The following is a 24226-nucleotide window of genomic DNA, read 5'->3' as shown; positions in this document are numbered from 1 at the left end:
TCGTTGGAGTTTAGAAGGCTGAGGCATGTAGAGGCATATAAGATAATGAAGGGGCTAGATAGGGTAGAGGTAGAGATTCTCTCCACTTAGAAAGGAAACAAGAACTAGAGGATACAGCCTCAAAATAAGGGGGAGTCAGTTTAGAACAGAGTTGAGGAGGAACTTCTTCTCTCAGAGGGTAGTGAATCTCTGGAATTCTTTGCCCATTGAAGCGGTGGAGGCTACCCTGTTGAATATGTTTAAGTCACAGGTAGATAGATTTCTGATCAGTGGGGGAATTAAGAGTTATGGGGAGCAGGTGGGTAAGTGGAACTGAGCCACTTTCAGATCAGCCATGATCTTGTTGAATGGCGGGGCAGGCTCAAGGGCTAGATGGACTACTCCTGCTCCTATTTCTTATGTTTTGCAAGGCAGCCAATAAAATATTGAAAATTCACATAAGTTCAAAGGAGGTATGAGGGGCAAGTTTATTTTATACAGTGAATTGTGTCTGGAACGTACTGCTAGGGGTCGTGATGCATGCAGACATAATAGGCGCGTTTAAAGGGGCTTTTAGGTAAGCACATGAATGTGCAAGGAATAGAGGGATAGGGACCTAGGGCAGGCAGAAGGGATTAGTTTAATTTGGCGTTGTGTTCTGCAAAAACATTGTGGGCTGAAGAATCTGTACCTGTGTTGTACTGTTCTATATCCTAAAATCACCCTCCTTCTCAAAGACTAGGGTTTGGCTTTGCCATCTTCGAACAGAACGTGGTGTACAGTATTTCAGCGCATCCCAATGGAGACAAATCCTGAGTAGATACATCATTTTGTTTCTTGCACACTGCATAAACATTTGCCCACATATTTGGGAGAATTGAACGGTAGACTTTCACACTGCAATCTGCTGTGGTTTGTATTAGTCCGCCACAATTACAGTCAGGTCTTGTAGCTTTGGCCATGAGCAGTAATAAATATTTAGCACCATCTAGTGGAAAAATACATTGATGACATTACTGTGTTTGACAACAGGAAAACAAATATAATATCCAGTCTTTCATGGATGGAAAATTGATGCGTCAGTATTATTGACTTGGCATTCATTTTTTGTTCGCGCATGATTGTAGACCAATGATGGGCAATCTTGGCTAGAGAGTGGGCCACGAGTAGCCTTCCTTCATGTCAGTGGGCTGTAACATTTAAATCAGGCTTGTTCACAAAGAATGACCCCATGAATAAGATTAAATTTTAATACATGCTGAATATTTCATAAGTTATAGAAAATACTTAATCATTTATGTAATAATAGAACTGTCATCAACTTAAATGGGTAAAAACAAAATAAACCTTTACACTTTGGACGTGGAGGGAGCACACAGCTTTTGTAGTGAATGTTGCGTACGCTTAGCATTCATCTCACTTCACTTGCCCATGCTCTACATGTGCATAGCTTCAGTCATGCTGGTAGAAAAAAACTGATGTAGAGATGCCGGATTAAGCACAGTAAGAAGTCTCACAACACCAGGTTTCAGTTCAACCAGTTTATTTGATAGTAATCCCACAAGCTTTCGGAAATGGTGTTCCTTCGTCAGGTATATAGAAGGTCCTGATCAAGAAGGGATCAGAACCTTCCCCACACCTGACGAAGGAACACTGTTTCCGGAAGCTTGTGGGATTACTATCAAATAAACTGGTTGGATTTAAACCTGGTGTTGTGAGACTTCTTACCCAGGAAAAAAACTACGCAGAATGTGGCAACCCTGCACAAGGACCTCTGTCAACATAATGTCTCATGGGCCACATGTGGCTATCAAGCTGCAGGCTGTCCACCACAGACCGGCATTATCTGTAGGTGATGATAATCAAATGGAGTAAAATGCAATATGATATTCATTCTAGGCATGTAAAAATTTAATAGTAAAACCGACACTTTTATGGATATTGGCCTCTTTTAAGAATTGGATAGTGCACAGGTTTTATAACTAACTTTCTGCCTCATTCCTGATGTTATCGTGAACAATACATATAGGGTAACTTAGGTACCAGTTCGATAGCAACACACCTTGTCGTTCCTTCATTGCTATTAAGGATGTGAATTTTGAGATCTGGATCTCCTGGAAAAAATGTGCTTAATCCTTCACCTAAGTGTTTTATTGAGTTAGTTCAGTTGGCTAGATGGCTGGCATCTGGATCAGGTTCGCACAGGGCTTGCTCCCTATTGAAGTAGTGTGGACATCTACCTCTTCATCCTATCTGTAGTGAAAAATCATGGCACTTTGCTATGATTTGAGAAATAATCAGCAAGGTTCTGCTATTAGCCAGAAAACTCAAGAAGAAATGTCTTGCTGTTCTATTTTAATTCATCTACTGGAAATTAAATTGAACCAAAATTAATGTACTTGCACAGCAAGCATACCTACAGGTCTCACCAGTAGTGAAACTGTGGTGTCTATCTACAAAGGTTGGCTATGTACAAAGTATATGGCTACAAGGGAAGTAGAGGCTTGCTATTCCTTATTCCTCGTGTCAGTCACGCTGCAGTTGGAAACACACTCGCATCTGAGTTATAAGATTGTGGGTTGAAGTCCCATTCCAGACCTGAGCACCTTAAGTCTGACTTTCAGTGCAGTGTTGAGGGAGTGTTACACTGTTGGAAGTGAAACATTAAACCATGATCCTGTGTCACCTCTTTAGTGGACGTCAAACATCATATGGCACATAAGGTGGCATAGTAATATTATAGCTAGACGATTAACCCAGAAATTCAGCTAATATTCTGGGGACCTGGGTTCAATCCTGCCAGGTCAGACGGTGAAATTGGAATTCAATTTAAAAAAATCTACAATTACGAATCTACTAATGACTGTGAAACCATTGTCGATTTTTGGGAAAAACCCATCTGGTTCACTGAAGTCTTTTAGTGAAGGAATTTGCCTTCCTGTCTAGCCTACATATGACTCCGGAGCCACAGCAATGTGGTTGACTCTCAACTACCCTCCAAGGGCAACTAGGGACGGGCAATAAATGTTGGCCAGCCAGCGACGCCCACATTCCATAAATGAATTAAAAAACTATTACAATGAAGAGCTGGGAATTATCACCAGTTATCTGGCCAATTCTTATCCCTCTATCAACAACACAAATAAATTATCTGGTCTTTATCACACACAATTTGTGGGAGTCTGCTGTTCATAAATTAGCTATTGCAATTCTTAGATTTATAATAGCAACTACACTTAATTGTTTTGGGCTGTGGAAGTCATGGGAAGTGCTATATAAATTCAAGTCTTAGATAGAGAAGCAAGCTTTATGACTAATAGACTATAGCATAGAGGAAGGTATTTCTCCTTGTATGTAACATTAATAATACATACTGTTAGTATTGATTCCAAAGTTTGACCTGAAATACTTTACCTATACATAACCTTGTTCTCTGACATTAGAATATTTCTTGCTTGCGATGTTAGCTATGTCAACTCTTGTGGAATTTGCACCCCTTTGTTTCTTTGACTTGGCATGTAATATAAGACTAGACGTCATAATCTTAAGAGTTCTTGTCCGTAGATTCTCTAGATGTAACTCAAGGTTTAAATAATTAAGCATAACTTTTTGCTTTCAGAAATGTTAATAGAGTTGTTTCTTTGTTCTGAAAGGTTTGTAACTCGCCCAGATGTCAAACAGAAAAGATTGCCAGATTTCTTGGATTGGGTGCTGACGTCACTATCCAAAGCCGGTCAGACAATGGAAGGCATGGTTGTGATAGATGGAATGCTTCAGGCTCTGGTAAATACTTGATCACATAGGTCACCTTTTAATTAGCTAAGTTCAAATATTGAATTATCAAGGATATTTATTTTCCTGTGTAAAACATTGCAGGCATATTAGCATAAAAAATACGTGTAGGCCATTCGGCCCATTCAGCCTGCACTGATTGTGGCTTCAACTTCATTTTCCTGCCCATATCCTGACCTTAACTGTCTTGTCAATTAAAAAAAGTTTCCATTCTTTGTTCCATCCTTAATTATTATATGCTGGTAAGAGAATACATACCTTTTTTGTCTTCCCTTTCACTTAAAAAATTGTTTATTCTTCTTTCTTCTTCCCTCTTTTAGTCTCCAAATGCCCTTCAATAGAGCTTTAGAACAGTCAGATGACCTCTTGAACCTTTCCCTGAGTAGCTACCTGTTAGGTGTGCAAAAATAGCACAGCATGTTTTTTTTTGCTTGTTTGTTTTCTCGCTGATACTTTATCCGAGTTGGAAATGTATCAACTGAAGAACGTGGATGTAGTTTGGCATACTTGCCCCAGAGTTAAAAAGTTATAGACTTAATTACATAATGTAGGTTGACATTCCAATTGTGGTTCAGTGATGCTATCTGGAGTGAAGATTTGTCCTCCAGGGCTCCCTCAACAACCACCACCACCAAAAAACAGATCAGCCAGTAGTGAATGAGTCAGAAGTTCCATGTCACTTGGTATAAAATGACTTCACTTTCACAATAAATAGTGTTGAGAATTAGGTAGTTTTAAGTGATCTATATTTGTACTGCTGGATATTAGAAATAAGACATGTGGGTTTAAATGACTGCTTTGAGTAGGGGAGGGTACAACTCTAGTTATATCCATGTTAGACAAAGGTGTTTGCATGAATGGGGATTTTTGGTTTCAGTTCAAACTGTGTGAATATTGTGCTGAAAGAGTTAACGACAGAAAGGTAAACACAAACTTGGGAAAAAATAACCAGATGTTACTTAGTAACCAGGGCAATCTTTAAGAAAAAACCCTTTTGAGATAAGTTTTTTAGCTGAATTCATAGCATTGGAAGCTAGAGAGTGAACAACTGTCAGCTCTGCTAGAAGCTTGAAAGCCACACAATGGAGTAATAGGCACATAAGCAAACTCGAGGGGAGCACAAGAGCAGCTAGTTATGAAAACTAGAAAATGAAAAGAGATGTTTCCAGGAATATTGGAATAAAAAGGAGAGCAGGAACAAGGTACTATTCATTGAAGTTAAAAACAACTGAAAAATGGTGAAGTTGGCTAGCAAGAAGCCAGAGACACATCTGAAGCAATCATCAAGTTTGCTGTCCTTATTTCCAATCTTTGAAACAATGATGTGCTGTTGGGGTCTGAATACCTGAGGTTTTGTGTCTACACTTCTACACATGTTGGCAATTTAAGACAAGAGAATATCGAAAGGAGAGCTATAAAACCTAGAGGTAGATGCTTGTTTAAACAGCTGGTATATTTATCTGAGGAAGGATATCTTTGCGATGGAAGGAGTGCAGCGAAGTATACCATATAGATGTGGTACAATAGAAACATAGCTTGAACTGAAACCAAAAACCCCCATTCATGCAAACACCTTTGTCTAAAATAGCTGAGGGAAAACATTGTGGAAAGAAGTTTTTAAATTTTTTTTGAGACTGAGTTTGGAATAACTTGTGTGACGATCATTTGGGGGAATTTGAGAAGAAACCAATAGAAGATCGATTACAGGGACTGTGTGTTTATTAAGAATGTTATAGTGTAAGATATATTGTGTAATCTGTGTACAGTTTTGAAGTAAAGGGGAGTGAAGGTAGATTGTGTTAAAATCAAACTTTTTAAGCTTAATAAATGTTTTTTGTTTAAAAACCAATTGGCAGTCCTGTGACTCTGTTAAGAACATAAGAAATAGGAGCAGGAGTAGGCCATCCAGCCCTTCGAGCCTGCCCCGCCATTCAATAAGATCATGGCTGTCCACGTTTTAAAGAAAAGTAAAAGTTATGGTCATTTGAGCCAGGGTTCCATCCTGAGACTTTCCTGTCCATATAAACACCAACTGGGATCATAACAATAGAGATCTGAATCCAATTGTCAATAAACGTAAGACTATAGCCCACTTGTGATAAGCTAAATGACTATTCATAGTTCATGTTAAACACTGATGGTATGTTCAATAAATAGGGAACTATGACTTCTAAGAATTCTATGAATTGTTTGATATTTAAATTTTCATACTTAAATGTCACTTGAAAAATAATGCTCAACACTGCAGGGTATTGTTAACTCATGACACAGATACCATCATTTAAGATAGTCCAGCCATGCATGAAAACTATTTGTCCTGTAAGCGCAACGTGAAGTGGCAAATATGCAAGTAGTGCCTCAGGGAATCTGCTGCCAAAGTACGTGTGCTAAGTTAGGGCTATTTTTGAAAAGTAGATATTGACCATAAATATTGAAATATGTCCCTTATTCTGCATTGTCAAAGATAATGACTCAACGCTGACTGGAAGGTAATTTCATCTCCAGGGGTTTCTTGTTTGGTTATCCAAGATTACTTTAAAGGAGTTTTGTCTTCTTACCCTGCACTCCTTTTGTGCTTCATGGCTTTTAAGAGTTTCTTTGTTGGACGAATGAGCAAATACATAATGCAAATGGAGGTTATGTCTACCATCTTCGACTGAAAATGTCTTCACTATACTTGTAGTCCCATTGCATTATGCGTAGATCAGAATTTGACTGCTAATCTAAATTACATCTTGAGATAAACTTAGTGGAAGTTCCAACCTGCACCATATTCCCAGGTTTGCCCTTGTACTTCATACTTCTCCTTGACTCTTTCTGTCTCGTGCCTAAGTAAGGCTTGCAGAGACTCGGATAATTCTCTTGTTCAAGAGCTGCCTCCATGTAAAGGCCTAGACTTGAAATGTCAACAGATCCTAGCTCTAATGCTTGTATCATGCACCTTCTGTGAAGGTTATACTGACATCCTGGGCTCTGAAAAAATTCTTTCTTCCTGATGGTGACACCTAGCCCCTTACCAAAGTCTTCCCACTCATCTTTTCTTTCAAGTATCTACTCCAAACTTCCATGATGGTGATAGCAAGTCACACCCTTGAGCTCCTGCTCCAGTATTTTCCCCTCTTTTGAACACCTTAGCCTGTTTTACTCCTCAAGCCCTAACTTTAAGATCATTGTTGTATGCTATCTGACTACCCACCCCAACCCAATTCTAAGCTTCTTTCTGAAGTCTCATCCCTCAGCCCCTGGAGCTCAATAAATTCTCATTCTGGATGATTGCTGGAAGCTCTGTTGTACACTCCTCTGAATTCACTGCATCTTGTCCCTAAGCTCTCTGAGCTTACATAGCGTGAGCTCACTCAAATTCCCAGCCAGTTCCTTCACCTCATTACCTGTTGAAGTGTGATGGAGGCAAGTTCAGTGGAAGCATTCAAATGGGAGCAAACTGTTATCTGAAGATGAAGAATATGCAGGGTTGTGGTGAGAAGGTGGGGTAATGGCAACTAGTGAGTTGCTCATTTTGGGAACCGGTGTACAGGGCCAATTGGCGGCCTCCTGTGCCGTGCAATTCTATCGCCTATCTCTACAGCACTGTGGTCTTGATTGCTGATGAGGTGACTTTCGACCACTTCTCACAGGGACCCACGCTGTTTGAACGTGTTCCAGGAGGCTTCATCTTGTTCCTCACTTCTCTGCTGCGCTGTTTCCACCATTTATCCATTACCTATTGGATATTGTGCAGTGATCTGAGTGAAGAGTTATCATTGTCAGGCAGAAGGAAAGGAGGTAAAGGGCTGTGTAAAGGCGGAGCAAAGCGGCACTGCTAAGTGCTTCGTGATGATATCCAGGGCATCATAAAGCCAGCAATTCGCTGCCTCGCTCGCTATGGCGGTGTCAAAATGATCTCGGGTTTGATCTATGAGGAGACTCGCAGGGTGCTGAAGGTTTTCGTAGAGAATATGATCAGGGATGCGGTCGCCTACACTGAACACGCCAAGCGCAAGATGTGGTGTACACTCTGAAACTCCAGGGCTGCACACTCTATGGATTTGGCAGCTGAACAATTTGACCCTTTCTATCTTTGTAGTGTACAGCCTTCCCACGTCAATTTGAACAGACTATTTGTTACCCTTGGGATGATTCTTCACCCAGTGACTTTTGTCCCTGGTTTCAGCACTACCTTGGAGGTTAATCTTCAATTCCTGGAGCCTGTTGGACAGTCAGCAAGAGTTGATTACCCTACATCTATCCCTCACCAGAGTCTTCCCCAAACAGCTTCCACAAGAGTGACTGCAATACTGATAATCACTCATGACGTATTAAGTACTTGCCTGTTCTCAAATTCATTTGAAAATCACTGGTACTAGAAATCTAACAGCACTATTGCAGATCATATTAAGTTCTTCTGTTAACTTTCTCAATCAAGTACTTTCCTGATTATTTCTGCAGCAAATGTTGCAATGAGCAGAGTTCTGTTGTTTCACAACATAGCCTTGCCTTATTTCCACCTCTGTAACATGCCCACCGTCATCCAACCTGAGTCCTCAGCTGCTAAAACCCTTGTTTTTGTTAGTTCTGTGCTCAGTTACAGCAATGCCCTTGTTGTAATCTCAGCCTTGTCAAAGGCTTTTGCAAAATTTGCAGCTTTTGCAAAACGTGACTGCCCTGTCCGGCATTCATTCCCTGGCACCCCAGTTGCCAACTGGCATTGGCACCTTGTCCCTTAACATGTTGAATTCAAAACCCTTATATTTTCTTCAGCTGGTCCTAAGATTTTGGCCTTGAGTAATGCTCCTTTTTCTGTACCATTTTGGAGTGTGCCAGCAGTTGCCTTCGATGATAAATTCTGCTAAACCGCACCCCCTCAACTTTTGAGGGAATTATTGGTGTGTTTGGTTGCAGCATGCCTGGATGGACAAGATATTATGCACCAGATTGTCTCTTTTGGGTTTTTTTGACACCGTTTTTAATGCATTATTTATATAGACAAATTAATACTGTGTTCATCTATCAGCTGCTATTGATTGTAATAATCAGAATTGCTGTTCCTAGTTCTCCAAGGCATAATTAATCAGAGCCACTCATAATGGTGTGAGTTTTTCTTGCTCTATAATGTGAAGACACTACATAAAAACGTTGTTGATGAGAAGTTAAAGGAGAATAAAGTGAACTTGGGAATGAGGGCATAATAAGTTGAGATGGAAGGAGGGAGACCCATCATCCTTGTCCGTTACTTTATCAAAGAACTTGATCAAGTTATTCATGAATTTTCTTGTGTTGACTTCCGTTTATTAGCCAAAATTTTTCAAATGCCAATTAATTTGCTTTGAGATTGTTGTCTCATTAACCCCACTGCCCATGTTAGGCTAGTGGCCTGCAGTTGCTAGATTTTTCCTGTGCCCTTTTGTGACAAATGATGATGTATTTTCAATTCTCTTGTTCTCTGGCAGCATTTATGAAAAGAATTACGAAATTGTGACAAAAGCCTCTTCAATTTTCATTCTTACTAACTTAGTAACTTAGAATGCACCACATCCAGACAGGTTGACTGACTAATCTGAGTGTACACTAATATAACAGTGTAGCGTCTCCTATGTTACACTACAATTGAGACCAAGGTTTTAAAGATTGAAGCAAAAGGTTCACCTTTTGTGCTTGTTTTTATGTGGAAATGAGACATGTATATACCCTTGTAAAGTTTTAATCAAAATAACATTGCAAGGTGAAGGTGACTGTTTTGCATACTGAATTATATAAATAAAGTGCATACGATAGTTACTATGAGGGGAAAACACTACAGATGATCCTAGACACATACAGTCCTGGTGCAGGGGGGAGGGTTTCAGATTCGTGGATCACTAGGAAGTATTCCAGGGAGGATGGGACCTGTGCAAGAAGGACGGGTTACACCTGAACTGGAGGGGCAGCAATATCCTGGCTGGGAGGCTTGCTAATGTGGTTCGGGTGGGTTTAAACTAATGTGGCAGGGGGTGGGAATTAGAACAAAAGTTCAGCAAGTGTAGAGACAGGACGAGGGTGAGGCCAAGACAAGGCTACCTAAGAGGAAGAGCAATCTGGCGGAGGATGAACTCTGTGGGCCTGGAGGTCTGGAGTGCATCTGCTTAAACACAAGGAGTGTAACATGCAAGACAGGTGGACGTAGAGCCTTAATGCATGCACGGAACTTGGATGCAGTTGCAGTGTCAGAGGCTTGGTTAAAAGAAGGACAGGACTGGCAGCTGAATACCCTGGGGTATAAGTGTTTTAGGCGAGACAGAGGAGGGGCTAGAGGAGGTGGGGGAGTAGCAATATTGGTTAGGGAGCATATTACAGAGGGTAGACAAGTTGGAAGAATCATGTAATGAGACACTGTGGGTCGAGCTCAGAAACGGGAAGGGTGCATTCACTATGCTGGGGGTATACTACAGGCCTCCCAACAGTCCATGGGAAGTTGAAGAATGGATATGTAAAGAGATTCGAGATAGGTGTAGAAAAAATAGGGTTGTTGTAGTGGGAGACTTTAATTTCCTTCCTATAGACTGGCAATCCCTTAGGATGGGGATCTGGATGGGGAGGAATTTGTAAAATGTATGCAAGAAGGTTCTTTGGAACAATATGTTGATAGCCCAACTAGAGAGGGGGCTATACTGGGCCTAGTACTGGGAAACGAGCCTGGTCAGGTCATCAGAGTTTCAGTGGGTGAACATGTGGCGAACAGTGACCACAATTCTGTAAACTTGCGCATAGTTATGGAAAAGAATGAGTGTTGTCTTATAGGTGAGGTGCTGAATTGGGAGAAAGCTAACTACAGCCAGATTAGGCAGGATTTGGTGGCTGTTAATTGGGAAAGGCTGTTCAAAGGTAAATCCACATGTGGCATATGGAGTCTTTTAAAGAGCAGTTGACAGGAGTGCAGGACAGGCACGTGCCTGTAAAAAGGAAGGACAGGAAAGGTAGGATTCAAGAGCCGTGGATAACCAGAGAAATTGTGGGTCTAACCAAAAGGAACAAAGAGGCATAAATAAGATCAGGCAGCTAAAAACAGATAAATTGGAGGAATATAGAGAAAATAGAAAAGAACTCAGACAGGGAGTTAGAAGGGCAAAAAGGGGTCACAAAATGTCCTTGGTAGACAGGATTAAAGCATTTTATACATATGTTAGGAGCAAGAGGGTTGTTGGAGAAAGAGTCAGACCTCTCGAGAACAAAGGAGGGAAATTATGCGTAGAACTCAAGGAAGTAGGTGAGATCGTTAATGAATACTTTGCATCAGTATTCACAAAGGAGAGAGACACATTGATTGGTAGTGTCTCAGAGGGATGTGTGGACCCATTAGAACAAATCACAGTTACAAGGGAGCAAGTGTTAGGTATTTTAGGAAGCGTTAAGGTAGACAAATAGCCAGGGCCAGATGGCATCTGACCTAGATTACTGAGAGAGACAAGAGATGAAATTGCTGGGCCTCTAACAGAAATCTTTGTTTCTTCATTGGACACAAGTGAGGTCCCAGAAGATTGGAGGATAGCAAATGTGGTCCCATTACTTAAGAACGGTAGCAAGGATAACCCGGAGAATTATAGGCCAGTGAGCTTGACGTCCGTGGTAGGGAAATTGTTGGAGAAGATTCTTAGGATCTATACACGTTTAGAACTGAATAGTCTCATTAGCGATAGATAACATGGTTTTGTATGAGCGAGGTCATGCCTCACAAATTTGGTTGAGTTTTTTGAGGAGATGACAACAACGATTGACAAGGGAAGGACCATGGATGTCATCTACATGGATTTTAATGAAGCATTTGACAAGGTCCCTCATGGCAGGCTGGTGCAAAAGGTTAAATCTCATGGGATCAAAGGTGACCTAGCTAGATGGGTACAGAACTGGCTTGGTCATAGAAGACAGAGGGTAGCGGTGGAGGGGTCTTTTTCTGATTGGAGGTCTGTGATTAGTGGTGTTCTGCAGGGCTCTGTACTGGGACCTCTGCTGTTCGTGATTATGTATAAATGATTTGGAAGAAGACGTAGGTAGTCTGATTAGTAAGTTTGCGGACGACACACAGATCGCTGGAATTGCGGATAGTGATGAACATTGTCAGAGAATCCAGCAGGAAATAGGCTGGAAAATTGGGCAGAGAAATGGCAGATGGAATTTAATCCAGATAAATGCGAAGTGATGCATTTTGGTCGATGTAATGCAGGGGGGAGCTGTGCAATAAATGGCAGAACCATCAGGAGTATAGACACTGAGGGATCTGGGTGTGCAAGTCCACAGATCCTTAAAGGTGTCAGCACAGGTGGAAAAGGTGGTGAAGAAGGCATATGGTATGCTTGCATTTATTGGATGGGACATAGAATATAAAAGTTGGCATATGATGTTGCAGTTATATAGAACGTTAGTTAGGCCACATTTGGAATACTGCGTCCAGTTCTGGTCGCCACACTACCAGAAGGACATGGAGGCTTTGGAGAGAGTGCAGAAAAGATTTACCAGGATGTTGCCTGGTATGGAGGGTATTAGCTATGAGGCGAGATTGAGTAAACTAGGGTTGCTCTATCTGGAAAGAAGGAGGTTGAAGGGTGACCTAATAGAAGTTTATAAGATTATGAAGGGCATAGATAGAGTGAACAGTTGGAAGCTTTTTCCCAGGTCAGAAATGACAAACACAAGGGGTCACAAGTTCAAGGTAAGGGGGACAAAGTTCAATAGATATGCAGGGGATGTATTTTACACAGAGGATGGTGGGGGCCTGGAATGCACTCTGAAGCAAGGTGGTTGAGGCAGACATGCTGGGATAATTTAAGACTTATCTAGATAGCCACATGAACAGACTGGGAATAGTGGGATAGAAACAGTTGGTCTAGTTAGGAACATATGATAGGTGCAGGCTTGGAGGGCTGAAGGGCCTGTTCCTGTGCTGTATTGTTCTTTGTTCATACTATATCTCAAAGAGACCATTCAGCCCATCACACCTGTGCTTGCTTTTTGAAAACCCTGCAAACTTATTTCTGCTCTTCTTGCTCTTTTCCCCAGTTCTGTCAAATTTTCCCCATGAAGTATCTATTCAGTTAACTTTTGAAAGTCACTATTGTATCTGTATCCTCTACACTCAATGCATTCCAGATAATAACTTGCTGTATTTTAAAAAATAAATCATGTTCTCTCTGGCTCTTTTACTGATTAATGGAAAACCTGTGTCCTTTGGTGACTGAACATTTCAATCATTGGAAGCCGTCTCTTCTTGCATATTGTATCAAACCTATTCTTAATTTTAAACAACTCGATTAAATCTTTCATTCCCCACCTGTAAGGGGAAACATAGGATTTGGGAGCAAAATTGGCCATTCAGTCCTTTGGGCCTTTGCTCCACCACTCGTGGTGTTCCACAGGGCATCACTTTGCATTTATCTGGATTAAATTCCATCTGCCATTTCTCCGCCCAATTTTCCAGCCTATCTATTTCCTGCTGTATTCTCTGACAATGTTCATCACTATCCGCAATTCCAGCGATCTGTGTGTCGTCCGCAATCTTACTAATCAGATTACCTACGCCTTCTTCCAAATCATTTATACATAATCACAAACAGCAGAGGTCCCAGTACAGAGCCCTGCGGAACACCACTAGTGGTGAATAATATTATGGCTGATCCAATTGTAATTTCACCTACACTTTGCTGTCTGCCTCCAAAATCCTTGACTCTATTGTCTATCAGAAATCTGCCTAAATTCAATGACCAGCCTCCAGTGTTGTCTGGGGAAATGAATTCATCTATTAATGACCCTCAGAGAGAATTTCTTTTTGTATCCATCATAAATGGTAGACCTCTTATTCTTAAACTTGTCCCCTAGTTCTAGGTGAAATTCTGGGGGCCAAGTCCCATGGCAAGAGCAGGAACATGGATTGTTTTCCAGGACTGGCAATGTGAAGTGTTTTCCTTTGCGGAGGCCTGTAGGAAAATGTGCCAAATCTTTTGAAGTCTAGTCCTCTATCCTATTCCTGAATGACTGGGTCTTCACCTGAGTTCAAATGAGCTTCAGGCCAGCCTTCAGCAGGTTTTCCAATCTGCCATGACGGGAACCAGCTAAGTATTCTGCTGTAAGTTCCCATAGGCATAAAATCAATTTTTGGGCTGACACCAAATTCTCCGACCCCCTCCCCCTGGCCTGACATTTAATCCCACAGTGGGGATTTGGCAGAATTCTTCCAAATGAAGGTGTAACCATACACACCTGATTCTGTATAGCACCAGCACGAAAATTCATCAGTGCAAGACCGGTCTGGAAGAACATGATGGGCAGATGCGGGACACACCTGAACAATGCCTGTGCTGTCTCCAAATTCAGTGTCCTGGAGTAGGTCTACCTTCCAGATATGGAATGTTCCTGGATTTTCATCATGTTTCAAAGGGTCCATCTTAAGGTCTCAGGGTGTTCCCAGAGATCCGTCTTAATTTTCAGGAGGTCCACCCTCTTTCTTCAGTAGTGGGCCAGTGATGTTGGCCACCTTTTCAATATACCTAAATAGGACATTCAGTTAGTGAGGCCAGAGCCAGAAAATGTGGTGTGTTTTAATGCTAGACTCTGCAGTGGGAAACGCTCCGTATTCCCACCCCCACTACAGAACTTAGCTCCCAGATGGAAGAACCCCGCAGTCTTTCCCACGAGGGGGAACAAGCATTCTCTCAGTATCTATCCTCATGCCTTCTCAGGATCTTAAATAAGATAAGATCACCTCTCATCCTTCTAAACTCCAGTAGATATCGTTCGAACATGTTCAGCCTTTCTTAACGTAAGCCTTTCGTGCTGAGAATGAGCTGAGTGAACCATATCTGCAGTGCTTCTAATGCTATTATTTATATTTAAAAATGAGACCAATACTGTGCACTGTATTCCAGATGTGATCTCACTTGGGACCTGTGCATCCACAGTAAACCTGCCCCAGAAAAATCCTAGCTTTTCTGGTTTCTTCACAGAACTGAAGTTTCTCAATCCCGGTATCATTTTCTGAAGGACACGATGGATAATCTCTTGTATCAGCTATTTCCCTAACCCTGAGGCAGAGCCTTGTCTACCGTTGTGATATGATGACATGCACCTTTAAGGGAGTGCATTTTCAACTGTTGTCAGTCATATTTTATCTTGGCAGGATATGATGTATTAATCCCATGATTTGCAGACACTCAGCATGCAGCAGAATAGAGGTCAGATGGTACTCTACTTGGGCTCTGAGTAAATCTATCCTTATATTGTCTTACCTTTAAATAAAGAAGCTATGTTATTGTTTCTGCAATCTTTATGCATGATTGGTATGTTTTTGTCAGAAGAAGAATGCAATATTTACCTGTCGAAAAGATCATTCTCCCCATGTCATTTTCCTCCCACATTCCAAAGATGTGCGGGGTTAGGGTGATTGGCCATGGTAAATTGCGCCATAGTGTCAGGGGCTCTAGCAAGGTTAACATATGGGGTTACGGGGATAGGGTCTGGGTGGGATTGTTGGTACAGGCTTACTTGGCTGAATGGACTTCTTCTGCACTGTGGGCATCTGTGAGAGAAGATGCAATACGGAGTTCTGCTTTCATCAGATATTACACTTCCATTTGTTCTTAATTCGGACAATCACCATAAAATTAAAATTAAATGTTTAACATGAAACAGTAATTATCACTTAAAGTAAGCAGTTGCCGCTAGATTTGGTCCAGGCACCACTTTTTCTGTATTTGGAATTCTCTAATTATCTACTTATTCAGACCAGTCCCAGGAGCTTATTGATATTTAACTAGGTCACTCCATTCCTTTTGTGTTGCACATGGTGAATTGGGAGACTGAATAGTCTGGTTTAAATATGATCAGATGTTATATTAATGTAGACTGAAGCATCACGTTTCATTGTGATATTTTGAACCCGCATGAAGTAAAGGAAATCAATCTGTGTCAAATGACATTGCTATGTTAGCACAATTAACCCTAAAGGAAAATCATAGTTTTTAACAATAAGAAAGAGTTAATATATCTACCTGAAACTCTGATGACTAAATATTAATACGCAATTTTATTGCATATTTGTGAGTATACATTTTTGATAATTATTTGTGTAGTTGAGGAAATTTTAGTCCTGAAATACCTTAAGTTATTGATTTAAGATGAACAATGGTACTTGTGCACTACATTCTTTTACAAAACAGGTGCATAGCCTTAGGTTTTATTTCCCCAATCCATATCTGTAATTATGTTTGTAGTTGCAGCTTACAAATACCTATTATACTGAACTATTTACCTGGGTGGGGTTAACTTTTTGATAGTTTGTTTCAACTTCTGTTAACAAGTTTCTTCGCAGACATTTTGTTTGTATTTGTTAAAATTACATGTAACCCCAGCACTGAATGCTCTCAGGAAGTGTCGTGAAGGAAAACCCAACAAATATCCTGCTTTCCTCGTACAGCCCTGCTTGATACTTCTCTTGTGTTTCAGCTTGTTCAACCAGCGCATGGTTAAGCTGTACACCAAGATTCCAATTTTGAATATGCGCAAAGCAGCATCCTTGGTCTCAGTGCTCCTGTGTTATACAGGGGAAAGTTGGCTATGGTTGTTGCTTCTGGCCACTATTGAGTAACTCCTGCTGAAAGTGTGTGCTTGTGTGAGTGTGTCACTTGGTGAAACGACGTCAGATCTGAATATGATGCCCTCTGTGTAATAATGAATCAACATTTAGCATCAAGGATTATAAATAGTCCTGTGTCCGTGGAGCCATATCCCAGTGAGGACTCCATAGAACCATAAAAAGTTACAGTATAGAAGGAGATCATTTGGCCCATCATACCCATGCCAACCCAAGGACACTTAATCCCACCTTGCCACACCTGATCCAAAAGTCTGTAGCTTACAGCACCTGAGGTGCAGATCCTAGTACTTTTAAAAAGTGTTTAGGGTCTCGGTCTCCATCACCAGCTCGGGCAGTGAACTTCAGGCACCCACTATGTGTGTAAAAAAAAAACCTCTTCCTCATGTCCCTCTACACCTTCTGCCACTTTCAAGATCTATATCCCCTGGTTCTAGAAATCTCTGCAAAGGGAAACAATTTTATTCTGTCCACTCTATATCCCTTCCCCCTCATACATCTCAATCAAGTCACCCCTCAGCCTTCTTTTATTCCATGGAAAATAACCCCAAGCTATCGCTCCTCATAGCTATGCTTTTCTAGCCCTGACAACATTGTTGTAAACCTCTGCACTCTTCTGAGAGCAATTATGCCCTTCTTGTAATGGGGCTGATCAGAACTGCACATAATACTCCAGTTGTGGTCTCACCAGTGTTTTATACAATTCTAAAGTTATATTCTTTTAATATTCTATACTTCAGCCAGTGAAGAAAAACATTGCATATGCCGTCTTTACAACCTTGTTTACCTGGGTGGGGTTAACTTTTTGATCGTTTGTTTTAACTTCTGCTAACAAGCTTCTTAGCAGACATTTTATTTGTATTAAAATTACATGTAACCTCAGCACCGAATGTTGGCAGGAAGTGTGTCATAAAGTAACTGCTGCCTTGCGGGACCTGTATACTTGTACACCAATATCTCACTTCTTCAACCCCTCTTAGTATATTTCCATTTATTGTGCATTCCTATAACTATTTATCTTCCCTAAATGCATGCCCTGACAAGTATGGGAAAGATCAATTAGAAAAAGAAAGCATACAATAGTCACAAAGAACTAAGCACCGCAGGTAGCCTAGATGAATATAGGAAGTGCAGGAATGAAGTAAATAAGGAAATCAAAGTGAGGGTATGCAAAAAGATTGGCTTTGCATTTTGCTTTTTAATGCTTTCCAATGATGTATCCTCTAACAGTCCTGTTCAGTCCACTCTGCAAAGTTCCTTCTCAGTCCTGCAAAATTTGCCTTCCTCCAGTTCAAACCTTTTACTCCTGCTTTGTCTCTTTCCTTTTTCATGATGATGCTAAATCTAACTGAATTGTGATCATTGCCCCCAATATGGTCGCTGACTGTCAATTCACCCACTTGCCTGCCTTCGTTCCCCAAGACTGGATCTAAAATCGCATCTCCTCTTGTTGGCTTTGTCACCAATTGGTTGTAAAAAAATTTCCGGACACACTGCGTGAACTTGTCTGTGCCTTTTATATTGTTTGAATCCCAGTTTATTTTGGGATAGTTAAAATCGCCTACTTTATTGCACTCTTGCTCTCACAGGCAGAAATTTTCTTACATATTTGTTCCTCCACCTCCCTTTCACTATTTGGGGGGGTCTGTAGTATACACTCAGTGGTGTGACTGTCCTTATTTTGTTTCTAAGCTTAACCCATAAAGCCTTGTTTGTTGACCTGTTTGGTATATCATCCCTTCTCACAACTGTAATTGATTCTTTAACCATTAGTGCTAATCTCCTTTTTTATCACCCGCTCTGTCATGTCTGAAGTCACTATGACCAGGGATATCGAACTGTCAGTTTTGCCTCTTTTTGAGCTAGATTTCCACTTATAGCAATGACATCTGCTGTCATGTGTCTACCTGTGCCCTTAACTCATCTACCTTGTTTGTAAAACTCCTTGCATTGAAGTATAAACAGTTTAATCTTGTCAATTTCCCTTGCTGGATGCTTTTTAAACTTTGCTTCTCCTGTGCTTCCAAGTCCACCATTACATCTTCAACATCACTAGCTAATGTTCTACCTCCATTTTCCTGATCTGAATCTGACCTATCAGAATTAAGATTGTTAAAATCAGATTTTGCATTCTGGCTATCATTCTTCAACTATGCCTCTGAATTTTCACAGCTTTGTTGTGCAGCAGCTTATGATCTTGTGCTGTTACTGATGCTCAGCCAGAGCTTAATTCTGTATCCCGCAGTTTGTATTTTGCAATGATACCTCCTTGCTTTCTGATTTAATGTACCTAGATAGAATATTGTTTTGTTCCTTTGCGCATCTATGTTCTTGTTGTTGCAAAAATCTATTCATTGTCTTTGTTTCTTCCATAAACTGCTAAGAATGTCTTGCTTCAGAGTCTTGATTTGGGAACACTGAATTTAATTATGATTGAGAGTTTCCCGTGTCTTCTAAGAGATTTAAAATTGAAAAGCATGAAATGTGTCTGTGTATCCATTGCCCATCAATAGTTTTTGTATGGAGGTTATAACTTGCAAATTCCTAACATTTCAAGTGTTGCTCACCTTTACAATTAATCTTTGCCTTTTTCAATTGCTGATAGATTATGGGCACAAGAAATAACTATTATCCTAATTAATCCCCTTGGACAGACCTTTCATGGTTGGTTCAATTCCTGAGCAAAATAAGTTTTGAGGAGTGACAATATGATACATGCATGTCATTTTCTTTTTACCAATTTTTCTTTGGGGATGGGAATGAAATCGCTGATGACTATTTCTATTAATTTCCTTCAATTTGTAGTTCAAATAATGACAGCAACGTTTATCCCTCCTCCCAATCGTTTTTTGATGGTTGTCAGGCCTAAGGTATTTTTATATTTGAAGAGAACAGCTCCTAACCTTTTACTGAATGTTGTTACTGAGATTCTAGAAAAGGCCAAATTATCTCAGGGTGAGCTTGTCACCATCATAAGAAATGCAAAAGACCAACAAAAGTATGAAGTTCCCTTCTCTCCCATTTGATTCTCTAAACTTATTTTTAATTAGCTGATTTAATTGAGGACTTAACTGTGTGGATGCACTTAAAATATTCCCTTTTGTTTCCTCGCAGGCTCAACTATTCAAACATGGAAAAAGAGATGACTTTTTACCCTTTGGTATGACAATATACTTTGCACATATGTTTTAATTTAATCAGATTGGGATTTCACTTTGCTAAAACGAGGGCGGTAATCAAATGGCAGGTTAATACAAAATTTTAAGTATATTGTACAGTTTTGGGCCTGTACTGCAGTTGATGATGTAATGTAAGGTTCCGTGCAGGCTACACAAGCGTTCTTCGGTATGAAATGATTAACTCATCTTGCAGTTTTGCTCATTGAGTCAGTTTTCTGTTTCTTGATTTAGTAATTTCCAGTCCTATTCCTCAAGTACTGTCAATCTTTCTGAAATTAGTTTAACAGCTAACACATGTCCCGCTTCTTACTCTATGGCACACTTTATGCTGCAATGGAGGAATATCCAAATATTGCACAAAATTGTTCCAGCAAGCATTATAGTAAGATAATATATTGCTAATCTATGTGTAGCCATAGAAAATAAGTATTTTCTTCAATAGGGATAATCCACACACCTTGAGGTTTAAGGACTAGTTGGACTGATTCTGGGGAATCAGGGTACTTAAACTGAACCTAAAATGTTGTTATGCACTTGACTCCCTACTTCTAGACAAAGGCTGGGAATTGGGTCGTAGTGTCAGTTTGTTTTCCTCATTCGATTATAACGAATTTCGTTTCTGTTTACAAACACTGTACCACTTGTTTCAAACTGCTTTACACAGGGGCAGGGAAACATATTACTAAAAGGAGCAAAGGATGTGGTAAAAAGCTAAGCTGTGTGTGATAGGACAGGTGACTGTAATATGGAAATACAGATTTTGCTAAGTTTCGAAGGGGAAACGGTCTCACGAAGTGAAGTGTCTATGTTTGATGTGTTTGCTGCCGAGGTGAGGCATGTATAAGATGATAATGCATGAAAGGCGTGTGGGACTGAAGGGGATGCAAATATTCAAATACTTATAGAAATGTATTGGCCAAAGGCATTTGAGAGATCTAAAAATGAGATTCAAATTTTAACATAGGCAATAATTATAATAACTTCAGTATGCGTGCCATAGGAGCTTGCCAAAGTACTGCCCCATTAGCTTACAAGTAATTGGAATCAAGCTCAAGGAGGAGCAGGAGGAATTTAATGATGAAGTGCTAAAATGTTATTTGTTGGACTGTCTTTGATACTTTTAGCTGCTGAGTCTAAGAACTACGCAGAACCTTTAAGAAGTGCGAGCAGACTTTGTGGGCAATTTCTAAAATGGGCGTGGAAAGAAATATCTCTTTCAAAAGCATTTGCCAAATAAAATCTGATACAGCAGCTCTATTGCATCACCACACAGGAGTTTTGAGCCGTAAACTTTAAAAGATGTTCCTGCTGCTTGACTGAGTTAAACTGGAAGACCACGTGAGATGGAAACCCCCCCCCCCCAAGTCCGGAAGCTTTTCACACAGTTATTGAGGTCATTACCCTATTACCGCCAGTAAATGTGGAGGTGGTGCTCATAATCATGCATCCAACTTTCAAGTCAAGGAGGTCTTATGTCAGCTCTTACTCCCAGTTCCTCGGGAATAATCCACTGAATAGATTTCACTCAAAGGCAACCTGGCTTGGTGGTCACCTACATCTGTTCAGGTTGTAAAATGAACTACCCTCCTCATTGAATGAGTGCATTCTCAAGATTTCGTTGAATAACTGACTATCTTATGATGTCTACGATCTCCACCAAAGTTGACAAAATGCTAGAACTGGGCCCAATTGAGAGCTAGAGGGAGTAGGTTTTGGTTCCAACTATGTCATTGTTTCCAAAATTATATTTTCTGAAGCAGATCATGCCTTGTGTTGGGTTGGGACGGGGCAAATGTTATTGTGAAAAGTTTGAGTTACAATCCACTGAATTTGTCAAGTTTTTTGGAGATAGGTCGGGAGGTAATTCAATCTAATGACAGGAAAGTTTTCTGGTTGTGTCAAGTTGCGGTCCCCATGTTGTAATTTCTCTTCTGCAAGGGAACTGATGGTGCCAATGAAAAGATTTCTTTGATTCTTTTCTGATGGAATCTCAGTTATTTTCCTGTCTATCTGTTTGTGAAGTTGCTTTAGTTGAACCCTTTGATCCAGTGACCCTAGAGTGCTCCTTCCTCAACCAGTAAAGGTCAAAGAAGTCTTGACTTTAGGTTTCACGTGGTCGTCACAAGGGTATGATATTTTGCAGATAGCTTGATTATGATCGCCTCCTGAACATTTAATGGTAGTAGAAACACAGGAACAAGAGTAGGCCATTTAGCCCGTCGAGCCTATTCCATCATTAATGTGATGATGGCTCATCAGATGCCTTGAATGCTTTTTACACCCATTATCTCCATAACCCTTGACTTTGTTAATCAGAGGCCTATCAATTTCAGCCTTAAACATGCTCAGTGACGAAGCTTCCACAACCCTCTGGGGTAGAGAATTCCAAACATTTGCAACCCCCTGTGTGAATAAATTTCTCCTCATCTCAGTCCTTACATCCCCCTTATTTTGAAACTGTGTTCCCTGGTTCTAAACTCCCCAACCAGGGGAAACATCTTATATGTACCTACCCTATATATTCCTTCCAGTATTATGCAGGTCTCAATGAGATCACCTCTCATTTTTCAAAATATAGGCCCAGTTTGCCCAGTCTCTTTTCGTAAGACAATCCCGTCATCAAGCCTGGTGAACCTTCATTGCACTCCCTCTTTGGCAATTATATCCTTTCTGAGATAAGGGGATCAAACTGCACACACTGCTCCAGATGCAGGCTAAGCAAACTCCAATACAATTGAAAAAGGACCTGACCACTCGCACTCAAATCCTCTTGCAATAAAGGCTAGCATTCCATTAGCCTTCCTAAAAACTAGCTGCACCTGCCTCCTAGCCTTCAGTGACCAATGGACAAGGACACCCAGGTCCTTTTGTACATCTACACTTTCTAATTTCTTACCATTTAGGAAATAATCTGCAATCCTTCTTACCAAAATGGATCACGTCACTTTATATTTTTCCACTCTGTATTCCATCTGCCATGTTCTTGCCCACTCACTAAGTCTGTCCAAATTCTCCCGGAGCCGCTTTATCTTCCTCACAACACATATTTCCATCTAGCTGTATATCAACTGTGAAGTTGGAAATGTTACATTTGGCACCCCATCCAAATCATTGATGGAGATTGTGAACAGCTGGGGCATAAGTAATTGACCCTTATGGTACTCCACAAGCCATAGCCTGACAACGTGAGAATAACCTGTTCATTCTTACTGGCTGTTTTCTGCCTATTAGGCAGTCCTCCATCTACAGTAATATGGGAATAGCCTCAATAATAGTGGAAACCTCTGATCTCTGGGGTGTTTTACCTCTTGTGGTCATCCAGATTGGCCTATTCAAACTGCATCATATTTAATCAGAGCCTATCAAGCCTCTGAATATATAGAGAATAATCAAACGAGATGCCACTGAGATTCTTCCTTTGAAGCAAACCACTGAGGAGATGTGGGCAGCACAGATTGCCACTGAGATTCCTTCTTCAAAGCAAGACACAAAGTCCAACTTTTTTAGGAAACAAAACTTAGCTGTCATTTCTCCTAAAATGGGTAATATAGAAATTCTTAACTTTAAAGTACAGTGATCCCATTCCATCAAAATCATTCATGACAAGATTTGAGGGCAGGTCCAAATTTTTGTGACTGCTTGCTGGGCTCACTCAACTCATAGAAATACTAGAACTACGATATATAATTTGGCTGGAGTTGCGTTGTGATTAATTAATATTCAAACAGTTAAACCAATTTCAGACTCTGGGATGTTTACATTGTAGTCTGTTTTGAATAATTGTTCAAAATTGGTTTCTCCTCTAGCTCCGCTGGTATTGAAGTGCCTTGATGAACGCAACATTCCTGAGTGTAATCATACTATCCTACGCAAACTAGGCATAAAGCTCATTCAAAGGTTGGGTCTGACATTTCTCAAGCCAAAGGTTGCCAAGTGGAGGTAAGTGGGCTCCTGCATCTTGGTTCTTCAGACAAAAATTGTCTGAAGATCAAACAAAAAGCTGCTGGTGCCATGGAATGATCGGCTAGAAATTGGTTTTAGTTATAATTCCTCACGTGTTCTTAATTTTGATCCATTCATTAAGAATAATACAAAGGAAGGGTGAATCTATACTCTTTGCAGTCTGTCTAAATCTTGAGTACAAGACGCAAATTTCTAATCAAATATTAAAACATTTTCTTTGAATTTTGACTTTGATATTGGATGTTGACTGATCAAGGAGAAAAGATTTGAAGTTAGAGGCAAAAGAATTAGAATTTACTTTCTCGGGATTACAAGTGTAGTCAAAACTATTTGAACATATTCATAGTCTTTTTTTTGTTTGTTTCTTTAATGTTCTTTTTACTTAATGCAAAATGTTTTTTCTTATTTATAGATATCAACGCGGGAGCAGGTCTTTGACTCTTAATTTACAAATGGCAGGTCAAGGGCAAGCCACTAATAACATTTCGTCTATACAGAAAATGGAATTAAAAGCAGAAGTTGATGATGATGATGACGATGATTATGACATCCCTGGGGAGATAGAGAACGTAGTAGGTGTGTTTATGAAGAGTAAAGCATATAATGTGCAAAATTCTTGTGAACAACTACATCCAACCATTTCAGACAAAGAGCTTGGCTTAAGCTTTTTTGAATAAATGAACAATAACTTAAATAAACA

The 24226-nt window shown here is 40.3% G+C and overlaps 1 protein-coding gene across 1 annotated transcript in view; it reads left to right on the top strand.

The window, feature by feature from the left end:
* tbcd (tubulin folding cofactor D) overlaps window positions 1-24226 on the top strand; it is a 240637-nt gene that overhangs the window by 40565 nt on the left and 175846 nt on the right. Inside the window, exons 7-10 of the mRNA XM_080209036.1 lie at window positions 3633-3762; window positions 19499-19544; window positions 23370-23502; window positions 23939-24102. Of these exons, the coding sequence (XP_080065162.1) occupies window positions 3633-3762; window positions 19499-19544; window positions 23370-23502; window positions 23939-24102 (473 nt within the window). The remainder of the gene's footprint in view (window positions 1-3632; window positions 3763-19498; window positions 19545-23369; window positions 23503-23938; window positions 24103-24226) is intronic.

The sequence above is a fragment of the Carcharhinus amblyrhynchos genome, chromosome 21, assembly GCF_965287045.1.
Source record: "Carcharhinus amblyrhynchos chromosome 21, sCarAmb.v2.hapA, whole genome shotgun sequence".
NCBI classification, from domain to species: domain Eukaryota; kingdom Metazoa; phylum Chordata; class Chondrichthyes; order Carcharhiniformes; family Carcharhinidae; genus Carcharhinus; species Carcharhinus amblyrhynchos.
Note: the sequence above shows the minus strand (reverse complement) of the source record. Positions and strands in the feature narration are given on the sequence as shown.